The sequence below is a fragment of the Anabrus simplex genome, chromosome 2 (assembly GCF_040414725.1).
Source record: "Anabrus simplex isolate iqAnaSimp1 chromosome 2, ASM4041472v1, whole genome shotgun sequence".
Classification (NCBI taxonomy): domain Eukaryota; kingdom Metazoa; phylum Arthropoda; class Insecta; order Orthoptera; family Tettigoniidae; genus Anabrus; species Anabrus simplex.
The window spans coordinates 629,404,913-629,430,445 of NC_090266.1; the positions used below are offsets into that span (position 1 = coordinate 629,404,913).

The 25,533-nt window shown below is 42.2% G+C and overlaps 1 protein-coding gene across 1 annotated transcript in view; it reads right to left on the reverse strand.

Annotated features, from left to right (window-relative positions):
- Positions 1-407: 407 nt before the first annotated feature.
- myo (myoglianin) overlaps positions 408-25,533 on the reverse strand; it is a 545,101-nt gene continuing 519,975 nt past the window's right edge. The window contains exons 2-3 of the mRNA XM_067139987.2: positions 13,276-13,709; positions 408-791 (exon numbers count right to left, since the gene is read on the reverse strand). Coding sequence (XP_066996088.2) covers positions 408-791; positions 13,276-13,709 — 818 coding nt within the window. The remainder of the gene's footprint in view (positions 792-13,275; positions 13,710-25,533) is intronic.

Here is a 25,533-nt window from a genome sequence, read left to right on the forward strand (position 1 = left end):
TCTTTCCTGATACAGGAGTTTGAATCGTAGAAAATCATTCTTAACTCGAACAGATATTTTTAAGTGGTGAAGAGTTCCTAAATAATCACTACAAGACGCCAAACTTGCCGAAAGCTGTCCCAAGAACACATCAGTCCGAAGTTGTTCCTTTGGGACATATTTTTCTTGTAGTATGTCCATTTGATTTAAAGTCAAACATATAAGACCATCTCATTCAGTAGCTTCCGAAATCGATACGAAGCGATCAACACAGAAAGAATAGTGAGATGGTGGTTAAACCCAGCATAGTTGTTTCAAATTGAACTGAGGGCCAAATGGGGCCAAAACCAGCCCAAGGAACTCTTCATTAAAATTTTCCTCAGACAAATTTCACGAATTATTAGTTGTGTTCTGTTGCAATTGATGAGTTAAGAACAACCACAGCGGTCAACTACCATTCCTGGGAGAAGACCGTAGATGATATTGAACTCGTTGTCGAAGTACAGCATAGAGATTGCGGACATTTTGCGTGGCGCACAGCAAGGTCCAACGGTGCCAGTCGGATGCGCCAGGTGTACAATGTGTGTGTGCGGGTATTTCTGCAGGAAAACGTAGGGGCACTCTCCAGAACAGTAGTTAGCCTCGTACTTCTTGGGTGCTATTATCCAATCCCAACCGAACTCCTCGAAGTCCACTGTCAATGGATAGCGGCAACACCGTGTCTCGTCCGATGTTTCGTCGCAGTTAAGACCAATGGTGCGTTTAGTGCGATGCTTTCGCCCATCTGTTGTGTACACCTCCACATAAGGAACCTGGAACAGAAATATTGTAAGGTATGAATTGTGTAGTTGCAGACAATATGTTGCTAATTTCTGTCATCCACTTCCCTCTTTCTCCACCTGATTATTTCATTTAATAGCCGTTATGTAGGCTACATTTGCGTGCAGAAAATCAGCTCCATACCTGTAGATCGCAATAATGATTTTTCTTGCGTAAGGTTTCCACATTTCCCTAACCCCTGACTCCACTCATCCCTTAATGTTTCTCTTTGTGACAGGCTTGAAATACTGTAAATTCAGGGAAACAAATAGAAACCAAAGAATGATGTTACATTCTGTATAAAATGAATAATGGTCAGAAATAGTCTCTTTCTTTCTTTCTTTCTTTCTTTCTTTCTTTCTTTCTTTCTTTCTTTCTTTCTTAGTTCGCTTACTCTCCAGGGTTGGCTTTTCCCTCGGACTCAGCGAGGGATTCCACCTCTACCGCCTCAAGGGCAGTGTCTTGGAGCTTGAGACTTTGGGTCGGGGATACAGCTGGGGAGGAGGACCAGTAACTCACCCAGGCGGCCTCACCTGCTATGTTGAACAGGGGCCTTCTGAGGGGATGAGAAGACTGGAAGGGATAGACAAGGAAGAGGGAAGGAAGCGGCCGTGGCGTTACGTTAGGTACCATCCCGGCATTTGCCTGGAGGAGAAGTGGGAAACCACGGAAAACCACTTCGAAGATGGCTCAGTTGACCTCCCGAGAATGAGTGGACATCGTTCCAGCCCTCGTACCACTTTTCAAATTTCGTGGCAGAGCCGGGAATCGAACCCGGGCCTCCGGGGGTGGCAGCTAGTCACACTAACCACTACACCACAGAGGCGACAGAAATAGTCTCTCTTAATAAAATTCCCCATCGTTGCAGGAAATATGATTAGAGAATAATCTGGTAGAGGGAGGGGGTCTTTTAGGGGAAGGTAAGTAACTTGTCAATCACGTTGTTAGAAGCATACAAGAGGGCACTGGAGAAGGCGGGGCTACATCGCCTGTTACGTAGGGGCCAGATTTTTGCACGTAAGTGTACTTAAAGAAGGATGCTACCCAGCTGAGGCCAGACCGATTGAAATGAAACCTGGTAAACTTAATGATAAAAGTCACTATGCTATAAAACAATATTTGCGTACTTGAAAAATAGTAATGTTTGTTGGCGTTTAAAATGGAAAATAGTGTATCAAAGACATGTCTTGCAATAAAACCTGGTAGGATGATCAATTAAGACATCAAAGAATCGCTGCACGCCTGCCATTGTTACATAGCGTGACAAAATGAATGATTCTGATCGGGAATCCAGCAGTTCCCTCGTTTGGGCTACTAAAAATATTATTAATAGAATGCACCTTTGAATATATCCTATAGTATATGGAATACTACAATTTTTAAGTAATATTATCACCTTGTCTGAAGTAGCAGATTTTAAACTGGTCGAAGGGGCACATGTCTCAACTCATAAGTTTCAATAAAGCAGGTAGCAGGTATAGCAGGAATTTGGCTCATTTATAGCTCTACTGGTCCCATAACAAAACGGGACCTTTCTCCGAATTTCTACAGATGTTCTGGTGTCAGTATGTCCGAATCACACACTTCGTAGAAGTCGTGTACCAGCGCAACGAAACATGCCGAACTGTAGCTCGAGGCAGATATTTTCGAACGTGATATTACACTAATTTGCAGCATTATATTATCTGCTATGGAAAAAGCACGTTCTGCCTAGACAGTAACCTATTTCTGTGTGTACAAAAGAACAAAGAATAACAGAGACCTTCAGTAAACAAATCCCGCGGTCCATTTCACCTATCAAATCATAAGCAATGTAGCAACTCATTGTATAAATGTCAGCGATTCTAGCATGTAATATGATTTCGAGTTTAGATTACTATTATAACCTTGACCGACTACTTAGCTGAATGGTTAGCAGTGAGGCTTTCGGTTCGGAGGGTCGTGGGTTCGATTCCCGGCAGAGCAGGTGGATTTTAATCGCGTTTGATTCATTCTTCTGCCTCGGGGACTGGGCATTTATGTTTTTCCGAACATTCTCCCCTTCATATTCACACAACATGCCACACTACCAACCACCACAGGAACACGCAATAATGATTACATCTTTCCACATAAGGTTGGCGTCAGGAAGGGCATCCGGTCGTAAAACAGGGGAAATTCAATGCACAACACATTTTGCACCTGCGAAGCCACAGGTGTGGGAAAGGCGGAAATAAAGGAAGAAGAATTTTTATTTTAAACCTTTTTTTTTTGCTAGTTGCTTTACGCCGCACGGACACAGATAGGTCTTATGGCGACGATGGGACAGGAAAGGGCTAGGAGTGGGAAGGAAGCGGCCGTGGCCTTAATTAAGGTACAGCCCCAGCATTTGCTTGGTGTGAAAATGGGAAACTACGGAAAACCATTTTCAGGGCTGCCGACAGTGGGGTTCGAACCTACTATCTCCCGAATACTGGATACTGGCCGCACTTAAGCGACTGCAGCTATCGAGCTCGGTTTTTAAACCTTCAAGTCAGTTTTTATTCTGAAGTGACAGAAGCCAGTGCGTTTCGTAATCTACCACTTCTAGATATCAAGAGTGAAGTGTGGAACCATTTCCAATTGGACCCTGTCAGATGCCATTTGCCATCTTTGTAAAAAAAACACTCGCGAGGAGAAAAATCTCACAACAATGGCAAGCTGAAGAAGCATGCCACCTCAGTTCATAAAAATGCTTTTACTGAACATGAACATCTTAATAACAAAATTCGAAATAGTGAAATTGTAACAAGCGAAGAAGTCGCAGTGGAAGTGCATGTGCTTGTTCATTCCATTTCGGAGTCATTGTCCTCGTTATCATCGTTATCAACATCCTCACAGTACCCAAGTAATAAGCAGGAAACACGCATATCTTTTCTGGACAGCAAATTCAAATCTAAACCTGGAGATAATCGATTGAAGGTAATTACTAGGAAAGCAGCTTGTTCTGAAAGAGGAAATTCTCAGTTCAAAGAATATTGAAAATATCATTACGTTATGTAGAAAATTAGGTCGAAGTTTCAAGTATTCCTCAAAGATTCTCAAAGCTGCCCAGAAGCAACTTCCTCCACGTGATTCAATATGAATGTACACGATGGAATTCAACTCTTCACATACTAAAATGGCTTCAAGAATATAAGAGAGATCATCGCCGTAAGACCTGTGTGCGTCGGTGCGACGTAAAGCAAATTCTATTTTTTACAAAATAATAATAGAAGAGAACCGTTGTATTGGCATCTGCCGATCTCACCCTTCCAGTACATTTTACAGTATTGCAATGGGAACATATTGATTTATTGGACAAAACATTAAACATTTTTGAACAAGCAACACTCGTCGTAAGTTCTACAGTGACGTGTCCCCAGAATCCCCATTGTGAGCAGTGGGATAACTGTCACACAGTGGATCAGGAATTGTAACACCGAGCTCGATAGCTGTAGTCGCTTAAGTGCAGCCAGTATCCAGTATTCGGGAGATAGTAGGTTCGAACCCTACTGTCGGCAGCCCTGAAAATGGTTTTCCGTGGTTTCCCATTTTCACACCAGGCAAATGCTGGGGCTGTACCTTAATTAAGGCCACGGCCGCTTCCTTTCCACTCCTAGCCCTTCCCTGTCCCATATCAGGGACCTATCTGTGTCGGTGCGACGTAAAGCAACAAAAAAAAAGGAATTGTAACAGTAAGACAGTCATTGCCGGATGCAATTAATATGCTGTACGATGACAGTGAAGAGAAGGAAATATGTTCCATCGCAACGCTGTTGGATCTCCTCTTAAAAGAACGATTTTTTTGGTTTTGTTTGCAGTTCCAGTGTTCACATTGCTGCTACAGACGAATTACTGCAACTTGCAAATCAAGAGGAGAGACCTGAATCTACAACTGAAGAGGTAAGCTTGTAACTCCATTTTAGTAGGTATGTTTTGTATTCAAATCTGTGGTGAAAGTATAGGTTGCATTCAAATACTCGCTAAAAAATATTATAGTCATTTTTTTTTAAAGTTTAGTTCGGAGCCAGCAAAATTGCCTGGTATGTGCCGCTCGTACGGCAGAATTATGCAAGAAAATGACACAACAAATTAATTGTCAGTTAACACTTCTGAAGCTGAAGTCATTAGATAGGCCCTGCCCCCCTTTCAAGTGTTTACGATTATTAGAAATCAAATGCAGTTCCCAAACCTGTGAAAACTACGTGTGGTTTTTTAATGTATAGCACCAGCAACAATATTTTCTGAGACACTCTCTAGCACAGCCGAACCCGTATGAGACAGAGAAAGAAGTAGGCTCGACCCTGACAGAGTGAGAATGCTTGTATTTTATAACAAAAACGTACAACATTATGAAGTACCGCCATACCTAAATGGTTAGCGTGCTGAAGTTTGGTTCAAGTGTTCCCGAGTTCGATTCCCGGCTGGGTCGGGGATTTTAACTTTAAGTGGTTAATTTTTCTGGCTCAAGGTCTGGATATGTGTGCTGTCCAGAACATTAGAAATCATCATGGGAAGGGCCCCGTCCTCACAGACGTGCAGGTCGCCTATCGGCGTCAATTCGAGAAACCTATTCCAGGCCTCTCCGGAGCACATACACCATCGTTATTAATACTATTAAATTACTGTTTTATCATCCATTAGATTTTGATATTTTAATGGTGTCGAATACTTTTTTAACATTTGCTTGCGGAAAGATGCGTACCGGTAACTACTAGTTAGAACTACATACCACAATATATATTCAATCATTAATTTACAATTATACAGACGTTGAATTGGTAACATAAAAATGTGTATTTAAGATAGTATTGTACCCTGGTATATAGAAATTTGTACCTCACTGTTGTACTGAAAGATCGGAGTATCGATATGCGACCCACCTTTAATTATTATTATTATTATTATTATTATTATTATTATTATTATTATTATTATTATTATTAGTAGTAGTAGTAGTAGTAGTAGTAGTACATTTCCCTAAACATTGTATATAAAATAATAGATTGTAACATTTTTCTCGTTATGGTATTCATTCATCACATTCCTTGAATAAAAACATTTGGAACAGAGCAAAGTTTCACATTCGGACATAGCCTATGCGTTCGCCTGCTATGGCTTGTCTCTTCTCGCTGAACCTGCTGTTGTTGGGTCATTTGCCCTGAACTTCCATGCTTGCACTTTATGCCGTCTGGTGCTTTTTTGAGCTTGCCATTACTGCAACATTATGTAAGTATAGCAGAGAGCAGGAACTTACTGTAGCTGGAACACTTCTTTCTTACCAAGGCGATGCGTAACTTACTGCCATAGTAGCTAATTTCTTCACGGAGCAGGCTATTAAGCTGATCACTTGGTAGGCGTATGCTGTGGTGTGGACAGAAAGTCCTGAGAAATTTTCCAATTTTCTGGACCTCCTAATTCAGCGAAATCCGTCTATGGAATTCACCATGGAGATAATTGATCATTGAGTGTGAACATACGCTGGCTCAGAAATGTATACCTTCACTATTCGGGAGATAGTGGGTTCGAACCCCACTGCCGGCAGCCCTGAAGATGGTTTTCCGTGGTTATCCATTTTCACACCAGGCAAATGCTAGGGTCGTACCTTAATTAAGGCCACAGCGGCTTCCTTCCCACTCATAGTCCTTTCCTATCCCATCGTCGCCATACGACCTGTCTGTGACAGTGCGACATAAAACAACTCGTAAAGAAAAGAACCGAGCTCGATAGCTGCAGTCACTTAAGTGCGGCCATTATCCAGTATTCGGGAGATAGTGGGTTCGAACCCCACGGCCGGCAGCCCTGAAGATGGTTTTCCGTGGTTATCTATTTTCACACCAGGCAAATGCTAGGGTAGTACCTTAATTAAGGCCACAGCGGCTTCCTTCCCACTCATAGTCCTTTCCTATCCCATCGTCGCCATACGACCTGTCTGTGACGTGCGACGTAAAACAACTCGTAAAGAAAAGAACCGAGCTCGATAGCTGCAGTCACTTAAGTGCGGCCATTATCCAGTATTCGGGAGATAGTGGGTTCGAACCCCACTGTCGGCAGCCCTTAAAATGGTTTTTCATGGTTTCCTATTTTCACACCAGGCAAATGCTGGGACTGTACCGTAATTAAGGCCACGGCCGCTTCCTTCCCACTCCTAGCCCTTCCCTGTCCCATCGTCGCCATAAGACCTGTCTGTGTCGGTGTGACGCAAAAAAAAAGGAAATGTATACCAAGGGAGAATTTACATCATAGACTAAACTTATCAACTCCGTAAGGACTATGAAAGTATGGAAAGTAAAATATTCATAACCTCAGCTTCAAAGGACAGTAGAATAATTCACTCCATGCCCAACCACCTATGCCTCGTAACTTACCGAATTTTCCCATAGGTTGACAAAAACCCTCCAGATATGGAAGTCGGGTCTCCATATTTTTCTTAATTTCTAGTGTGGAATCTCACTAAAAGTTTACAATAAGATGGCATTTGGCCATGCCAGGAACTACTCCTTATTTATGATCGGTGCTCTCTCCTCAGGGTCAGTAACGCGCTAAATCTTTGACTGTTCAGTTGGTAAGTCAGTCATTTCCAACGTTACTTTTTTAGTCTGGATAAAAATGTCGCTAGCCCTTAACGATCAGCACACATTCCACTCTCAATTCACCCTGTTGCGGCGTCTCACACAAGTGCAATTGTATTTTGAATGAGTAACACCCAGAGGGTCCGCCTCTGTGGTGTAGTGGTTAGCGTGATTAGCTGCCGCCCCCGGAGGCCCGGGTTCGATTCCCGGCTCTGTCACGAAATTTGAAAAGTGGTACGAGGGCTGGAACGGGGTCCACTCAGCCTCGGGAGGTCACCTGAGTAGAGGTGGGTTCGATTCCCACCTCAGCCATCCTGGAAGTGGTTTTCCGTGGTTTCGCACTTCTCCTCCAGGCGAATGCCGGGATGGTACCTAACTTAAGGCCACGGCCGCTTCCTTCCCTCTTCCTTGCCTATCCCTTCCAATATTCCCATCCCTCCGCAAGGCCCCTGTTCAGCATAGCAGGTGAGGCCGCCTAGGCGAAGTACTGGTCATACTCCCCAGTTGTATCCCCCGACCAAGAGTCTGAAGCTCCAGGACACTGCCCTTGAGGCGGTAGAGGTGGGATCCCTCGCTAAGTCCGAGGGAACAACCGAACCTGGAGGGTAACCAGATGATGATGATGATGATGATGATGAACACCCAGAGGAAGCGAGCACGCCTTGACAGTCATGCCTAGGCAGCTCCGAGATACCCATATTACCCACATTTTAAAACCGAAAAATTCGTGCAGAACAAAAAGTTTAATCGTATCTAATGAGTGGCTATAATAATAATAATAATAATAATAGTAATAATAATAATAATAATAATAATAATAATAATAATAATAATAATAATAATAATAATAATAATAATAATAATAATAATAATAATAATTGCTATTTTAAAGCCACCTGGACGTGAAAAGTCATTAAAAGAATATTCACAGTTTGGTTTTTCACTTCTTTGAATAGAGTAAGCTTTTTTGAGTCCAAACATGCGTAATATATGTGTTCCAACAACAAAATTGTATTTTAAATGGCTTTAAATAACTGCCACTTCCTCTAGCTGTCAACGAATAAAACATTCCCAAAAGTGACATTTTTTTTAGGTATACTTTTCTTTCTTTCTTTCTTTCTTTCTTTCTTTCTTTCTTTCATTCCTTCTTTCTTTTTTTCGTTGGTCTTTGGTTGGTTTTTTCTTCGAACTCACGAGGGATCCCTCCCACTTCTATCGGTTCAAGGGCAGTGTCCTAGAGCGTGAGTATTTTGGATCTGGGGAATGAAACTGGAGTGGAGGACCAGTACCTGTCCCAGGCGGACTCACCTGCTATGCTGAACAGGGGCCTTGTTGGAGGGGGGGAATCGAAAGGGATAGGCAAGGAAGAGGGAAGGAAGCGGTCGTGGCCTTATGTTAGGTACCATCCCGGCATTTGCCTGGAGAAGTGGGAAAGCATGGAAAACCACTTCGAGGATAGTTGAGGGGGGAAACGAAATCCCTCCCTTATACTCAGTTGTCCTACAGTTGACCCGAGGCTGAGTGGGCCCCGTTCTAATCCTCGTACCATTTTTCAAATTTCGTGGCAGAGCCGGGAATCGAACCTGAGCCTCCAAGGACGACATCTAATTGTGCTAACCATTATGCTACGGAGGCGTATATACTTGGAAGTACATTGCTGAGATTTTAGGCTCCTGCAAATGAATATCAATGTTTTCTCCACACGGAAGATCTTTGGATTTGAACCAGAGAGGGAAAGAGATCACATTTTCTTAAATTGCTATCGAGCGAAAAATGTCCAACTTAAGACAATCTACCCCTGTTCTATTTGCAGAATTTTAAAAAAATGGCATATTATTAAATTGCGGCCCACGATCATTGCTTCGTAAGGTTTCAGGGTGTCCACCAAGCCCTTACAAGTTGGAAAGGGCTGGGTTAGATACTAGCCTCCTGTGATCAAAGTTGTGGCTCAGATTTTTTGAATTTAAAACTGATGAAATGTCAGATATCTATGATAGTGTTGTTACGGGCATGTTAAGGAGCCTGTTTTCATGGTAAAATTCCGGCATTATAGCAATTAAAGGGTTGTCTGTTTTTTCTGTCGATAGTTTATCACACTAACACTTCCAGCGCTTTTTGGCAACGCTGTTATAGGGAAGGACCGGGACTGAAACGCGTGTGTTTTTGGACAAAGTATCGTTCTTAGGTACGAAAAGTATAAGTGGGAACTCCGACGAGTGGATTATCTGCGTAATATCAACACCAGCTTTTCAATGTACCCAACGCCGAATAACAGAAAAAGAGGAAGACCACTTAACGTTTCAATGTTATTCTGTAACATAGGGGTTTTTAATCTGTGGTACGCGAAAAATTAGAAAATTCATATGAAAAGAAAAAAAAAAGTGGACTTATTTCAAAAGGTTACCGAATCTGCAACATACTTACGCTGAAAATGTTAATGACAATGTTTCCGTATAAATAAGCTGATATGAACTAATGGGAGTCAATTTTTTTTATTTAGTGACACATTACTGAGTCACATGTGGAGATAACATACCTTCATCGCCTTTCTTCCCCACTCTTGAGCTCTTCTCCTGAACACTGCACATTAGTTTTCATTGCTAAATCAAATTTTACGTCGCTGGAATGATATTAATTTCTTTGTAGTAAAACAAGGAACATTCGTTTAACAATTAAATAGACTACGTAGACTACCCGTATTCGTAAGCTGTGGATAATCTGTTTCCGTATGACCCATTGTTAGGTTATTTTACTAATAGCCTATGTTTAAAACGTATGAGCTTACCTTCTTTCTATTCTTTCCTTCTTACTCCGTTTACCCTTCAGAGTTGTTTCTTCCCTCGGTCTCAGCGAGGGATCCCACCTCTACCGTCTCAAGGACAGTGTCCTGGAGCGTGAGACATCGGGTCGGGGTTATACTGCTGGGAACGAGGACCAGTACATCGCTCAGGTGTCCTCACCTGCTGTGCTGAACAGGAGCCTTGTTGGGGGATGGAAAGATTGGAAGGGTTAGACAAGGAAGAGGGAAGGAAGCGGCTGTGGTCTTACGTTGGGTACCATCCTGGCATTTACCTGGAGGAGAAGTGGAAAACCACCGGAAACCACTTCGAGGATGGCTGAGGAGGGAATCGAACCCTCTCTACTCATTTGACCTCCTGAGGCTGAGTGGACCCCGTTCCAGCCTTCGTACCACTTTTCAAATTTCGTGGCAGAACCGGGAATCGAACCCGGGCCTCCGCGGGTGGTATCTATTCACACTAACCACTACACCACAGAGGCGTTCTTTTTAAAATATTTTGTAACATGTAAAGTTTTGATGTATTTCTTATAAATCAGTATGCCAGAAATAAAGGTAAAGCAATTCAGATACTTAATTTCCTTTCACTTTGGTCCAAATTAATAATTTTTCACCTAACATGTATTACTTATGACCTCAGTTCATGTGCTAAGTTGTACTCAAGGAAGAAAATTTGAAAAAGGGTGTTCTAATATAAGTTCTATTCTAAAATATTGTTAACTACCTGGAGACACTGGAAGATATCAAATAGACTTCATTATGATTAGGCAGAGATTCAGAAACCAGGTGTTGGATTGCAAAACTTTCCCAGGAGCAGACGTGGACTCTGACCACAACTTGTTGGTCATGAAATGCCATCTGAAGTTGAAGAAATTGATGAAGGGAAAGAATGCAAAAAGATGGGATCTAGACAAGTTGAAAGAAAAGAGTGTGAGGGATTGTTTCAAGGAACATGTGGCACAAGGGCTAAATGAAAAGGCTGAAGGAAACACAATAGAGGAAGAGTGGATAGTCATGAAAAATGAAGTCAGTAGGGCTGCTGAAAAGATGTTAGGAAGGAAGAAAAGATCAACTAACAATCAGTGGATAACTCAGAAGATACTAGACCTGATTGATGGACGACGAAAATACAAGAATGCTAGAAATGAAGAGGGCAGAAAAGAATACAGGCGATTAAAGAATCAAGTGGATAGAAAGTGCAAGGTAGCTAAGGAAGAATGGCTGAAGGAGAAGTGCAAGGATGTCGAAGGATGTATGGTCCTGGGAAAGGTAGATGCTGCATACAGGAAAATCAAGGAAACCTTTGGAGAAAGGAAATCTAGGTGTATGAATATTAAGAGCTCAGATGGAAAGTCACTTCTAGGGAAAGAAGACAAAGCAGAAAGATGGCAAGAACATATCCAACAGTTGTATCAAGGTAAAGATGTAGATAATTTGGTTCTGGAACAAGAAGAGGCTGTTGATGCTGATGAAATGGGAGATCCAATTTTGAGGTCAGAGTTTAACAGAGCTATGAGTGACCTCAATAGGAACAAGGCACCTGGAATTGATGACATTCCCTCTGAATTACTGGCTGCCTTAGGAGAAACCGGCATGGCAAGGTTATTTCATTTAGTGTGCAAGATGTATGAGACAGGAGAAGTCCCATCCGATTTTGGGAAGAATGTCGTTATTATACCTATTCCCAAGAAAGCCGGTGCTGACAGGTGTGAAAACTACCGCACCATTAGTTTAGTATCTCATGCCTGCAAAATTTTAACACGTATTATTTACAGAAGAATGGAAAAACTAGTTGAAGCTGAGTTGGGAGAAGATCAATTTGGCTTCAGAAGAAATGTAGGAACACGTGAAGCAATCCTGACTTTACGTCTGATCTTAGAGGATCGAATCAAGAAGGACAAGCCCACGAACATGGCTTTCGTAGATCTAGAAAAGGCATTCGATAATGTTGATTGGACCAAGCTATTTACGATTCTGAAGGTGATTGGGATCAGATACCGAGAACGAAGAATTATCTACAATCTGTATAAAAATCAGTCTGCAGTGATAAGAATCGAGGGCTTTGAAAAAGAAGCAGCAATCCAGAAAGGAGTGAGGCAAGGCATCAGTTTGTCACCCTCCTATTCAATGTTTACATAGAACAGGCAGTAAAGGAAATCAAAGAGGAATTTGGAAAGGGAATCACAATCCAAGGAGAGGAAATCAAAGCCTTGAGATTTGCTGATGATATTGTTTTTTAATCTGAGACTGCAGAAGATCTCGAGAAGCTGCTGAATGGTATGGACGAAGTCTTGGGTAAGGAGTACAAGATGAGAATAAATAAGTCCAAAACAAAAGTAATGGAGTGCAGTCGAACGAAGGCAGGTAATGCAGGAAATATTAGATTAGGAAGTGAAGTCTTAAACTAAGTAGATGAATATTGTTACTTGGGTAGTAAAATAACAAACGATGGCAGAAGTAAGGAGGACATAAAATGCAGACCAGCACAAGCAAGGAAGAGCTTTCTTAAGGAAAGAAATTTGCTCACTTCAAACATTGGTATAGGAATTAGAAAGATGTTTTTGAAGACTTTCGTGTGGAGCGTGGCATTGTATGGAAGTGAAACATGGACGATAACTAGCTCAGAAAGAAAGAGAATAGAAGCTTTCGAAATGTGGTGTTACAGAAGAATGATGGTGAGATGGATAGATCGAATCACGAATGAAGAGATACTGAATCGAATTGGTGAGAGGAGATCGATTTGGCTAAATTTGACAAGAAGAAGAGATAGAATGATAGGACACGTATTAAGACACCCAGGACTTGTGCAGTTGGTTTTTGAAGGAAGTGTAGGTGGTAAGAACAGTAGGGGTAGACCAAAGTTTGAATAAGCCTATGACAAGCAGATTAGAGCAGATGTAGGATGCAGTATTTACGTAGAAATGAAAAGGTTAGCACAGGATAGGGTGGCATGCATCAAACCAGTCCATGGACTGATGACTCAAACAACAACACAACAGTACTCGTATTCTCGTATCCATGGGAGTGACCTTTGATTCTAATAAGACCGCGCGTGAAGCGAAGTACGGTAGCTTAGGGCATTCGGAAAGGTGTTCAAGAAGTACTCACCAGTAAACCATCCTCCTCGTTGGGGTCTGTCACCACTAGTTGCTTGTTCTGGTCATCCGTGGCATGTACCGTGAGACCCATGCTCTCCGGCCGGGTCCTGAACCACTCGACCAACAGCTTGGTCACCTCCAGGGTGATCCAACCTCCGCGGCCTCGTGGGCGGGACCTCTTTTCCGTGAGGATGGGTGTGACGAGTGGAGACTCTGCGCCCTCAGGTGGCTTAATTACACGGAAAACTGTCACGTTCATGGGGTGAATAGGACTAGTGCCATCCTCTGCGCCCAGGGGTGTGGTTGTTCCGTCCGCCCCGGAAGGCCAGTCAGTGCCGCGAACATACACCCATAGCTGAGCATTCTCCACCTTGTTCCGGATGATCTTCTCCGAAAATTTGAAGTACTGGATGTCGGATCGACGGCTATGTCGAATCTTAGGATCTGGAACAACAAACATAACCAGATCTGTTTATACTGAATAACGATAACCGATACATGGATTATGATACATTTAGTGCAAGGCGCCCAAAGGAAACACATTCGTGGGCACCTAGCATCAAAAGCCGCCAAATCAATTTTTTTTTGACAAAATGGAGTTATGCATAGCTACTGAGAGTTTTTAACCCGAGGAATTCAATGCAACCAAGGTTTTAGATCAAAACCCAACATCTCCCATCAAAATAAGTAGTCAAATAAGAGGCTGAGTTTCAGTATCTGCCAAATCCAACACCTATAGTGACATTTGTAGTGTCGAAGTACGCCAAACGCATGTCAGCCAATCAGCTCTTCCCAAGACATCTCAGCAAACGCTGCGTATGTGTTTAATGATACTTAGAATGTCACACTGTTGAAGCCTTTTCTTCTGTGTGAATGAAGTTGATTTTGTTTGGTAAAGATTAAATTATAAAACTAGTGTTCATTACTTTATTTTAGATCCGAAATGGAGTGTGTTGTGGGCACAACTTTAAACACGTCTCCTGCAAACGAAGCAAGAAAGACGACTCTTAACAAAACGATGGAAACGTGAGGAACAATATGTTGAACTGTAAATTGCCTATTAGTCCGCTCTGTAGTGTAGTGGTTAGTGTGATTAGCTGCCACCCTCGGAGGCCCGGGTTCGATTCTCGGCTCGGCTATGAAATTTGAAAAGGGGTACGAAGGCTGGAACGGGGACCAGCCAGCCTCGGGAGGTCTACTGAATATAGGATGAGGTTCGATTCCCACCTCAGCTATCCTCGAAGTGGTTTTCCGTGGTTTCCCACTTTTCCTCCAGGCAAATGCCTGGATGGTACCTACCGTAAGGCCACGGCCGCTTTCTTCCCTCTTCCTTCTTTCTCCCTTCCAAACCTCCCATCCCCCAACAACGCCCCTGTTGAGCATAGCAGGTGAGGCCACCTGGGTGAGGTACAGGTCCTCCTTCCCAGTAGTATCTCCCCGACCTAAAGTCTCGCGCTCCAGGACATTGCCTTGAGACGGTAGAGATGGAATCCCTCGCTGAGTCCAAGGGAAAACCAACCCCGAAGGATAAACGGATTAAGAAAGAAAGAGAATGAATAGTTTATGAGGAAGAAATATTTTTTTGTTTGCTATTTGCTTTACGTCGCACCGACACAGATGGGTCTTATGGTGACGATAGGACAGGAAAGGCCTAGTTATGGGGACGAAGCGTCCGTGGCCTTAATTAAGGTACATCCCCAGCATTTGCCTGGTGTGAAAATGAGAAACCACGGAAAACCATCTTCAGGGCTGCCGACAGTGGGATTCGAACCCACTATCTCCCGGATGCGAGCTCACAGCTGCGCGCCCCTAACCGCCCGGCCAACTCGCCCGGTGAGGAAGAAATAGGCACAGGTGTAAATTGCAAAAAAGTGTTAAAGAAACTAAATGTCATTTGATAATGCTTCTAGAACTGTGTTGTAATCAGGTGACACCTTCCTTTATAAGGTGGTAATAAAACTCGGTTTTCGGATAGCTGAATTAATTTAAACTAGTAACGATCAATTATTAAAGGTGATTATTGTATTTCACAGGTAATAGCATCCCTTTCAGTTTTACGCGTATTTTCAAATCAATCATTCCCTTGTTTCAGAACACGCTGAATCCCAATTTAAGTATCAAACCCCTTCACATCCAAATTTCTTCAACTTTGTTTTATAATATTTAAAAAGAAATCATATTCCGTAAGACTGTTACATTTTAAAATTTTTCGCTAAATTGTTCATTTAAAATGTTAATGTTAAAGCTATGTTACTCAGGATAGTGGTTTATTCTGGGTAGTTTCTTGCAATTTCCCGAAAATTCAGGTAATTGGATTTGGCGACTTCTGGTTGTCAGAAGTAATCTCACATACGTTACATTATCCACTAAGAAACAGGCACAATGCGAATTACTGTGAGGTGGGTTGTTATTATTATTATTATTATTATTATTATTATTATTATTATTATTATTATTATTATTCGGGAGATGGTTGATTCGAATTCCACTGTCGGGAGACCTGAAGATATTTTTCAATCATTTCACATTTTCACTGCAGGAAAATTTTTGGGGAATGTACCTTAACTAAGGCCGTGGCCGCTACCTTAACAACCGAAACCTTTCCCACCCTTGCGTGGCCCAAAAGAAAGAAGAGCCACCTCTGTGCAGGCCACGAAAGCCCTTGGAGGAGTGGAAGATAACCTCGGCGTTAAATGATTTTTTTAATTTGCTTTACGCCACACCGGCTTAGATAGGACGTATGGCAACGTTGGAAAAGGAAGGAGCTGGGAGTGGGAAGGAATTGGCCGTGGCCTTAATTAAGGTACAACCCCAATATTTTTCTTGTGTGTGAAATAGGATACTTCGGGAAAAGATCTTGAGGGCTGCCGACAGTGAGGTTCGAATCCACTATCTCCCTAATGCAAGCTCACAGCTGCGTGACCCTAACCGCACGGGTATAATGTCTTTCCGCCTTTGGCCCCAAGAATAAACCTGATGCTCATTTTTGCTGTAGACTAAGTAAACCTCAAGGCCATGGGCTGCTCCAGAAGCGAAGGTCTCATTTTTAAATGTTTCGTCTTTCTAACGGGAAATTAAACGCATGCCATTCCGGGTGTAAGTGATTAGAAAATGCCTATATATATTTTAAAATGATATAATACGAAAGCATAAAGTCACTTATTAGACTGATAGCCTCGTTGTTGTGTCATCTAAAGCAAGAAACTATTCCTAAAAGAACGATCTCTACATATATTTACAGAGATGCAACATGAAACTAGGAGGACACAGAAGATTCATTGCACAGGGATTTTTGAGGAATTCTCTCACCGAGCGAGTTGTAGGGGCGCGCAGCTGTGAGGTTGCATTCGGGAGATAGGAGGGTTCGAGCCCCACGGTCGACAGCCCTGAAGATGGTTTTCCGTGATTTCCCATTTTCACACCAGGTAAATACTAGGGCTGTACCTTAATTAACGCCACGGACGCTTCCTTCCCACTTCTAGCTCTTTCCTCTCTCATCGTCGCCACAAGACCTATCTGTGTCGGTGCGACGTAAAGCAACTTGTAAAAAAAAAAATAATAATAATAATTTATTTGTAATCATATTTAAGCAGGAAAGGATAACATAGTCCAGTGTTTTCAAAATTGCACTGGCCTCATAGAAGTAGTTGTGTTGCTGCAACAAATGCGGGGTATAAGCTAACCCATTCATGCAGGAATATTCTCCCAACGTCATTTGCACGCAATGTTGTGTGCTGCCTTTCTCATTAACTAATCTATAACGAGTGCGTTCCTTTCATGAAATGTGCTTTGTTCTGCTGCCCATTCACATGGTACACCTCTCTTTCACACGCGATCCACTTTTATGGCTCACCCAGTTACTAACCCACGAAACACTCATTCATACCTTGGTCTCGTTCATTCAAGGAAATAAGGCTTAGTTCGACCACGAAAAAGACAGCACAACATGATATGAGATAACATAGAACCCACAGAAACGTGGCCAGTAACAACTATGTGGACGAAAATAACATATCGTCACCTCGTATGTGCAATTTTCCCGAAATATTGTTCTAGATCGTTCTGCGGATACCACGTAACAAAATATCGAGTAGAATGGCTCCAAATGAACCAACACCGTCATGTTATGTCTCGTTCGTCTGTTATGAAACTTGTCTATAGTTATCTCGTAAGTGAAAACTGAACATTTTAAAAGAAAATATATTTTTTAGCAATCAATATGGTTATTATCAAATTTAATTCACAATTCGTAATTGGCACATTTTTCCATATTCGACCTATGAACAGGTTTTGTTTTATTTTTCTCGGTACAATCAGATTTCTGTTGCATACAAGGTCTCCATTCTTAAGCGACGATATAGTTATGGCCGGCTCCAGGTTTCTGTTGCATACAAGGTCTCCATTCTTAAGCGACGATATAGCTATGGCAGGCTCCAGGTTTCTGTTTCATACAAGGTCTCCATTCTTAAGCGACGATATAGTTATGGCCGGCTCCAGGTTTCTATTGCATACAAGGTCTCCATTCTTGTATGTATATTTAGTCATCAGCCCGAAGGCTGGTTGGAAGCGATGATATAGTTATGGCAGGCTCCAGGTTTCTGTTGCATACAAGGTCTCCATTCTTAAGCGACGATATAGTTATGGCCGGCTCCAATGCCAACAGAAGCATACAAGCGTGAAAGTTCACATAACAACAAAAGGGTCAGCGATTAGAGACAAAGCATGGCAGTGTAGCAGGTATGATTTATACCAGTGGTTTTCAAAATGTGGTGCGCGTACCATTAGGGGTACGCGGAGTCGTCTCAAGGGGTACGCAGATTTATCGTAGCTTCTAACAGTTTTCAGTGAGTAGTGAGCCTGCTCATTTTCAATATAATCTTGTTTTGATTTAGTGTTTTATCTACTATTACACAGAGTCCCATTACCTAACTATTCATTCTAAAACATGTGTCAGTTTCTTCCTCACGTTGACTAGGTGTGTAAAATGCTTGTTTGTTACAAAATCCACTCATTCGCTTCAATTTCTTCGGTAGCAGTGAAAATAGTAATTTTTGCATTAATTATTATATTCGTATATACAGTAGGCTACATTTCGTATAAGATTAAAGCAGGGGACCCTGCGCCAGAGGGAAAACGCCAGGAAGAAGATACAGCATATCGTTACTAGGCAATGAAAACCACGTGATTCCACTCGCGAGGAAACCACGTTTCTCCAATGGTGGAATAATTGGGCTATCATTAAGCAGTGAAAATGCCAGGAACAGTTGTCCGGCCATTGCTGACCGTTCAGTTCTCGGCTTCTTCTGTAGACTTTACTCCGAAGGATTTACGAGGTTTCCTTTGCTCAGCGACGGCATATAGATATTAATATTAATGGGGGACGGGGTGGTGTAGCGTGTTAGCTGCTGGTCTGTCATCCCGGCGACTGTGGTTTGATTCTAGGTGTTGCTGGGTTGGTATTTTTAGTTGAAAATCCCGTAGTATCAGGAAGGGCACGCGACTCTTTCAAGCCTCAGTGCATGCAGCGACCCTGAGCAAGCGGGATAAGCTGCAGAACATGAATACCTCATAAATAAAATCCTAGGAGGTTCGTTGTCTGCAATGCCATTCATTTCGGATTTTTAAAATATATTTATCAGTTTTAGGTCAATTCAAGATCGTGCCAGTAGTTTATAGCTTTCGTGTCTGTTTGTCTCTTTGCTTGTCTACTTGTTGGTTGGTTTGTTTGTTTGTTTGTTCTACCATCACGGGTAAACAGCTGAATAGATCTCGACCAAACTTCATATTTAGTGTCCACTCATACAGGAGCAGGTTTCCATATGTATACCATTTAAATATCACTGAATAGACTGAGGCTTTATAGGAACACTATTTTTTTTAATTTTCTCTTAAATTATTGATTATATCTCGTCCAAATTGTATGTTTAGAGTCTACTCGTCCAGGAGCGAGTTCGATATATATATAATTTAAAAATCACTGTAGGAGGACTAGAGGAGATTGTTTTCAATGTTCTCTTACACTATTGATTATATCACGACCAAACTTCATATTTAGAGTCTACTCATCCAGGAGCAGGTTTCAATATGCATATTATTTAAAAATCACTTAACAGACTTAGGGTTTATAGGAGGTTCTTTATTTCAGTTTTCTCCTACACTATTGATTATATTTCGACCTAACTTACATTTAATGTCTCCTCATCTAGGAAAGAGTTTCGATATGCATATCATTTAAAAATCACTTAATAGACGAGAAGTTTTTTTTCAATTTTATCTTACACTATTGATCATATCTCAACCAAACTTCATATTTGAAGTCTACTAATCCAGGAGCAGGTTTCAATATGCATATGATTAAAAATCACTGAAAAGACTGGGGATTTATAGGAAGACTAATTTTTTCAATTATTCTTTTACACTATTGATTATATCTCTACCGAACTTCAGTTGTTCTTGGCTTTCAAGACGGTACACCCAGCTGGAGAGTAAACATGTCCAATACAACTGAATCACCTGAAACATTTGATAATTGCGCTTCAATTTCCCCTTATAACCCTGTAATTTATGTCTCTTCTACGATGTAGCTTAATTAAAGTGAAAAATATGTGGTGTACGCTAGAGAAATGTGTCTGTGGGAGATGCTACTTGGAGAATTAGACTTGGAAAACCGATACAGGAACTGTAATTGACCCATTAACCTCCAAATTACTTTTTGTTTATAATTAAGTTTCGTAGAAAAAACAAGCAATTTTTACGATAATAATAAAATATATTGACTTTACGTCCCACTTTTACTGTTTTCGGATGCACCAAGGTGCCAGAATTTACGGTTGTTGTATTGTGAGAAAAGGGCATTGAATAGGTTGGTAAGAAATGGCGTATGACTTTTAGTGTCGAGAGATCCCAGAACGGGTTTGGCTCGCCAGATGCAGGTCTTTTGATTTGACTCCGTAGGCGACCTGCGCGTCGTGAATAGGTAGGTGAAATACCTTTATATGATCGTACCAATAACGTGTTTAAACGTGCCGCTACATTCACTCAGTACAGCCGGTTGATGACGTCACAACTACTCCGCTCCGTATCGCTCCTTCCCCTCCATTAGACAACAGTATGAAGCTATACAGCGTGCCTTAGACCTTTTGGGTCAAACTGAAATATGTGATAGTGGGTCCACAACCGATAGGGTACCAATGGTCGCAAATGCATATTTACTGTGTTATGGACATACACAACAACAACAACAACAACAACAACAACAACAACAACGTAGCTTATAGTAATTGTTCGAAGTGACGACACTTAACCTACCTTTGTAGATAGTAACAAAACAATTATAACGTGTCATTTTCCTTTGAATGAATGCATATAAGAAAATAAAACTGACTGTTTATATCGAGCACAGTATAAATCAATCCGAAATATCTTGAAAAGGCCAGGTTATTTTTGTTGCGATTATGGCGCTTTGTTTTAAATACTGTACCCCAATCAGTATTTCGCGAAGTAGGGGAGGAGAGCTTTGTAATCACAAGTGAACGTCAGTGCCCCTCCTTTCCCTGTAAAGGGTGTTCGCCCTCTCGCTTCACTGTGACGTACGTTCGTTACGTAAGCTGCCCGCATTTACGTCACGCCAGCCCGGCCGCACTAGGCTAGCCTCAACGAGCGTCCAGCTTAGCACCTCTGGTGTAAAGCTTCTAAAAGTGAGACCATATTGCCGGTGTAGGCGTGCGGCCAGGCATGGCAAGGCCGCTCGAGACGATGCATATGACGTCATTGTCATGGTTGCTATGCTAGCAGTCAAATTCAGAAGAGACCACTCTCACTCTGGCCTCACAGGCCATGTGATGTACGTGTAGCGAGGGCTGCTCCTTCAAAGCGTAAGTGCGATACACAATGGCTTTATTATGTGTATGTTCATGTAATTTTAATGTCCCTAGCCTCCTCATCACATGATCCCATAAGCTGCCACTGGTAACCATTCAATATTTTCATGATTTTGAGACTTAAGTATAAAATATCTCAGCAGTTTTGTGGAGTCTGTAAAAGAACTATCGGAGAATCGTCCAGCGCGCTGAAGTGTACTTGCACTCCAGGCAAAGAGGTTGTGGCTTAAGTAAGGTTGACTACTTACTTCCCAGTCCAAGCACTTCTCTGTACCTTCGTCGCTGAAAATCAATGTGAATTAGCGCAAGGTTAAACCGCTAGGAATAACGAAGGGAAAATATATACAGTCACTCCATAAATATTTGGCTACTGATAAAATCCGCGAAAAAATGATGACAATATCGCAACCATGATCAGAATGTGAAACTAAACGTGTATAAGTAATGGAACTACATCTGTTTGCTTATGTCGAAGTGGAATCACGAAGCATTGATGTACAGTATGCTGCAAAAGGAAGGACATTGCGCACATGGGTGAAATGACACGCCTCAAATATATTCGGTCACCCGGAAAGCCCGGGATTGCCGTTGTGTTCATTGACAGAGACAGTTCAGATAGCGTTGCAAAACGTTCAGTTCAGTAGTGCGGTGCCGCAAAAAACGTCGTGTCGAAGTCATTTGCAGCAATGTTTCGGACTGATATCAAATTGGGTGCAAAATACAACACAATACCACGTTTGAAGAACGCCAGATCGTGATATTACATCATACTCGAGGTAAATCGCATAGAAATATCGCAGATGTTTAACATAAGCAGAATAATAGTTGGAGAGGGGCCGATGACCTAGATGTTAGACCTTTAAATAACAAGCATCATCATCATCAACAGTTGGAGATATAATAAGAATATTCAGAAATGAAGACAGAATTGATTCATTTCCCCATACAGACAGACCAAGAAGGCTGAGAGAACGAGACGAGCGGTTTGTGCTTTGGAATGTGAAACGAAATCCGAAAATTAGTGTGCCGAAACTGGCATCAGCTATTTTAGAGGAGTGTATAAAGAAAATGGGTACTGAAACCGTGCGAAGAGCACTGTGAAGGAATGAGTTCCTTGGGAGAAGAGCTAGGAGGAAACTATACATTAGTGCGGTAAATAAATAGAAGCGGCTAGAGTTCGCAAAAACCTACGAAAGCAAACCCAGTGCTTGGTGGGAGGATGTATTATTTGTTGATGAGTCAAAGTTCAACGTCTTCGGGTCCGATGGTAAGCAATTGATGTGAAGGAAACGTTACGAAGAACTGAAAACAAGTAATTTACAGGGAACGGTAAAATGTGGTGGAGGAAGTGCAATGGTTTGGGGATGTGTTGCATCGAACGGAGTTGGTACACTTTAGTTTCACTGAACATACTTTGACAGAAGAGGGCTATTTGGCTATCCTCAGAAAATAATTTGCGACAATTTGCGTAACAACTTTGTATACATCATTCTTTCAAGTTCTACCAAGCGCAACGACCCCAAGCACAAGTCGTAACTTATCAGAGAGTGGCTGCTGTAGAACTGTCCGAAGATTTTGGAGACTCCACCACAATCACCCGACATAAATCCCATCGAGAATGTGTGGGTCCGCCTCTGTGGTGTAGTGGTTAGCGTAATTAGCTGCCACCCCCGGAGGCCCGGGTTCGATTCCTGGCTCTGCCACGAAATTTGAAAAGTGGTACGAGGGCTGGAACGGGGTCCACTCAGCCTCGGGAGGTCAACTGAGTAGAGGTGGGTTCGATTCCCACCTCAGCCATCCTGGAAGTGGCTTTCCGTGGTTTCCCACTTCTCCTCCAGGCGAATACCGGGATGGTACCTAACTTAAGGCCACGGCCGCTTCCTTCCCCCTTCCTTGCCTATCCCTTCCAATCTTCCCATCCCTCCACAAGGCCCCTGTTCAGCATAGCAGGTGAGGCCGCCTGGGCGAGGTACTGGTCCTTCTCCCCAGTTGTATCCCCCGACCAAGAGTCTGAAGCTCCAGGACACTGCCCTTGAGGCGGTAGAGGTGGGATCCCTCGCAGAGTCCGAGGGAAAAGCCGAACCTGGAGGGTAAACAGATGATGATGATGATGATGATGAGAATGTGTGGAGTCAAATTTAGGCAGCTCTGCAAATTGCGGCCGCCAAGTTCCCTCACAGACTTGAAGAGGAGACTGCTTCAAGAATGGGTGGCATTAAGCCCTGATTATATCAAAAAGTTATCGCCAGTATGCCGAATCGCCTGGAAGTGGTCATCAAGGTGGACCTACAAAGTACTGGATATGTAACAGGGTTGTGAATTATGCGAGTTTATTTTGCGTTTCGTACAGTGGCCGAATACCTTTGAGGTGGCACTGGAATTATTGCTTTTATTTAATATACGACAGATGGCGTACTAATGACTACCAGAAGAATTTGACTTACATCACAATGTTTGTAGAAGGTGTTATTATGTTTTCCTACATGTTTCGTTGTATTACATATTATCATTAAAGTGTAAGAATAATTATCCAATAAAAGTGTGTCAAAAATCAGAGTGACCGAATATTTATGGGAGTAACTGTATGAAAACTTTATTTTACGACTTGAAATCAAAAGTGTAATTGCAAATGAGTCCGCTATTCAGCTTACTAATATTTCAGGCGTTCGACTAAGACACTTGTTCAGAGTGCAAAATGAGTAGATCGCGGGAACTAAAATTAGACAACATTTCACCAAAGTTACGCAGTTCAAAGAACGGTCATGCTCACAGCTGCAATGCTTGTTCTTGTCAATTTGTGGTCTGTGAGTGAGTTTAGTTTGATCAAAATACAGTTTCACCGAGCTCGATAGCTGCAGTCGGTTAAGTGCGGCCAGTATCCAGTATTCAGGAGATAGTAGGTTCGAACCCCACTGTCGGCAGCCCTGAAAATGGTTTTCCGTGGTATCCCATTTTCACGCCAGGCAAATGCTGGGGCTGTACCTTTATTAAGGCCACGGCCGCTTCCTTCCCACTCCTAGCCATTTCCTGTCCCATCGTCGCCATAAGACCTATCTGGGCCGGTGCGACGTAAAGCAACTAGCAAAAAAAAAAAAAAAAAAAAAAGTACAGTTTTATATGTTGCAAGGTTGTGCCGAATGGGCGTGGCCTGAAGGGCTTCCCCATCCTGCGAACTGGGCTTAGTTTCTCTACTCGACAGGCTAGTTGTGGTGAGGGACCACTCCATTACTCTCCTCGCCTCCCTGAGCGCGTCTGTCTACTCTGCTGCTGAATGTTATGCTCCGGCATGGCTTAACGGTGTCCGGCTCCAGCTAAATGGTTAGCGTGCTGGCCTTTGGTCACAGGGGTCCCGGGTTCGATTCCCGGGACTGTCCTGGTGGATACGCTTTGTGTGCATTACTGACGAGAGCAATATTTTGTTTTACAAATTCAGTTTTCAAGTCAGTAAAAGCTTAATTAAAATCGCATATCTTTACAATAATACATTATATCGCAGTCTAGCCTGTTAGAGGTCTTACTTCATAACCATCCTATCGTCGCCATAAGACCTATCTGTGTCGGTGCGACGTAAAGCAACTTGCAAAAAAAAAAAAAAAAAAAAAAAAAAAACATCTTAGAAAGCTGGAACTATTTTATTAGAAATATTATCCACATATTAAAAATCTGTGATTATATTTGAGGCATATACCTACTCAAGTGCCGTGTAATTGTGAAATGAAGTTTCTTAAAATATGTTAAATAGAAAGTAAGGAAAGGGAGGTGTCTAGGAGTTTCTGTATCCTGAAGGAATTCTTGATACTCACGGTTACATCGAAACGATCTCAAGCTTACCGTAGATTATGCGTAGGCATTTACTGTTCATAAACCACAAGTGGTTTATGACCTTCGCGCAAACTACAATAGAAGGCACTGCGGGAAGTCGGTGTTCATTTGTCTGTCACTCTTTCGTATTGTAAACTTAAATCACAGTCAGTGGCGGGCAGCAAAAATGTGATACACATCTGTGTCACGGTAAAATTGGTGTACATGTATTCAAACATTTTTCAGTTGATAAAAAGCACATTCAATGAAAATGAATGGCAGTTGAAATGACGGCTGTCTGATCCTACTTATGTGCGTGATGAACTGTTTTCACAAATTGACTATGAAAAAATCCACAGGCTGTTTCCAGTCATTCGAATGGAATGAATTAAACCGCCACCTTGCGACAATGCTGCCGAAGCCTGCCGCACTCCTCTGGGGCAATGATTAGTGACCGACAGATGAAACGAAATGATATCGGAGAGTGTCGCTGGAGTGAATTGTGAAAGGAAATACCTGTACCGCCTCCGCTTTGCTCAGCACAAATCTCGCATGGAGTGACCGGGATTTGAACTACGGAACCCTGC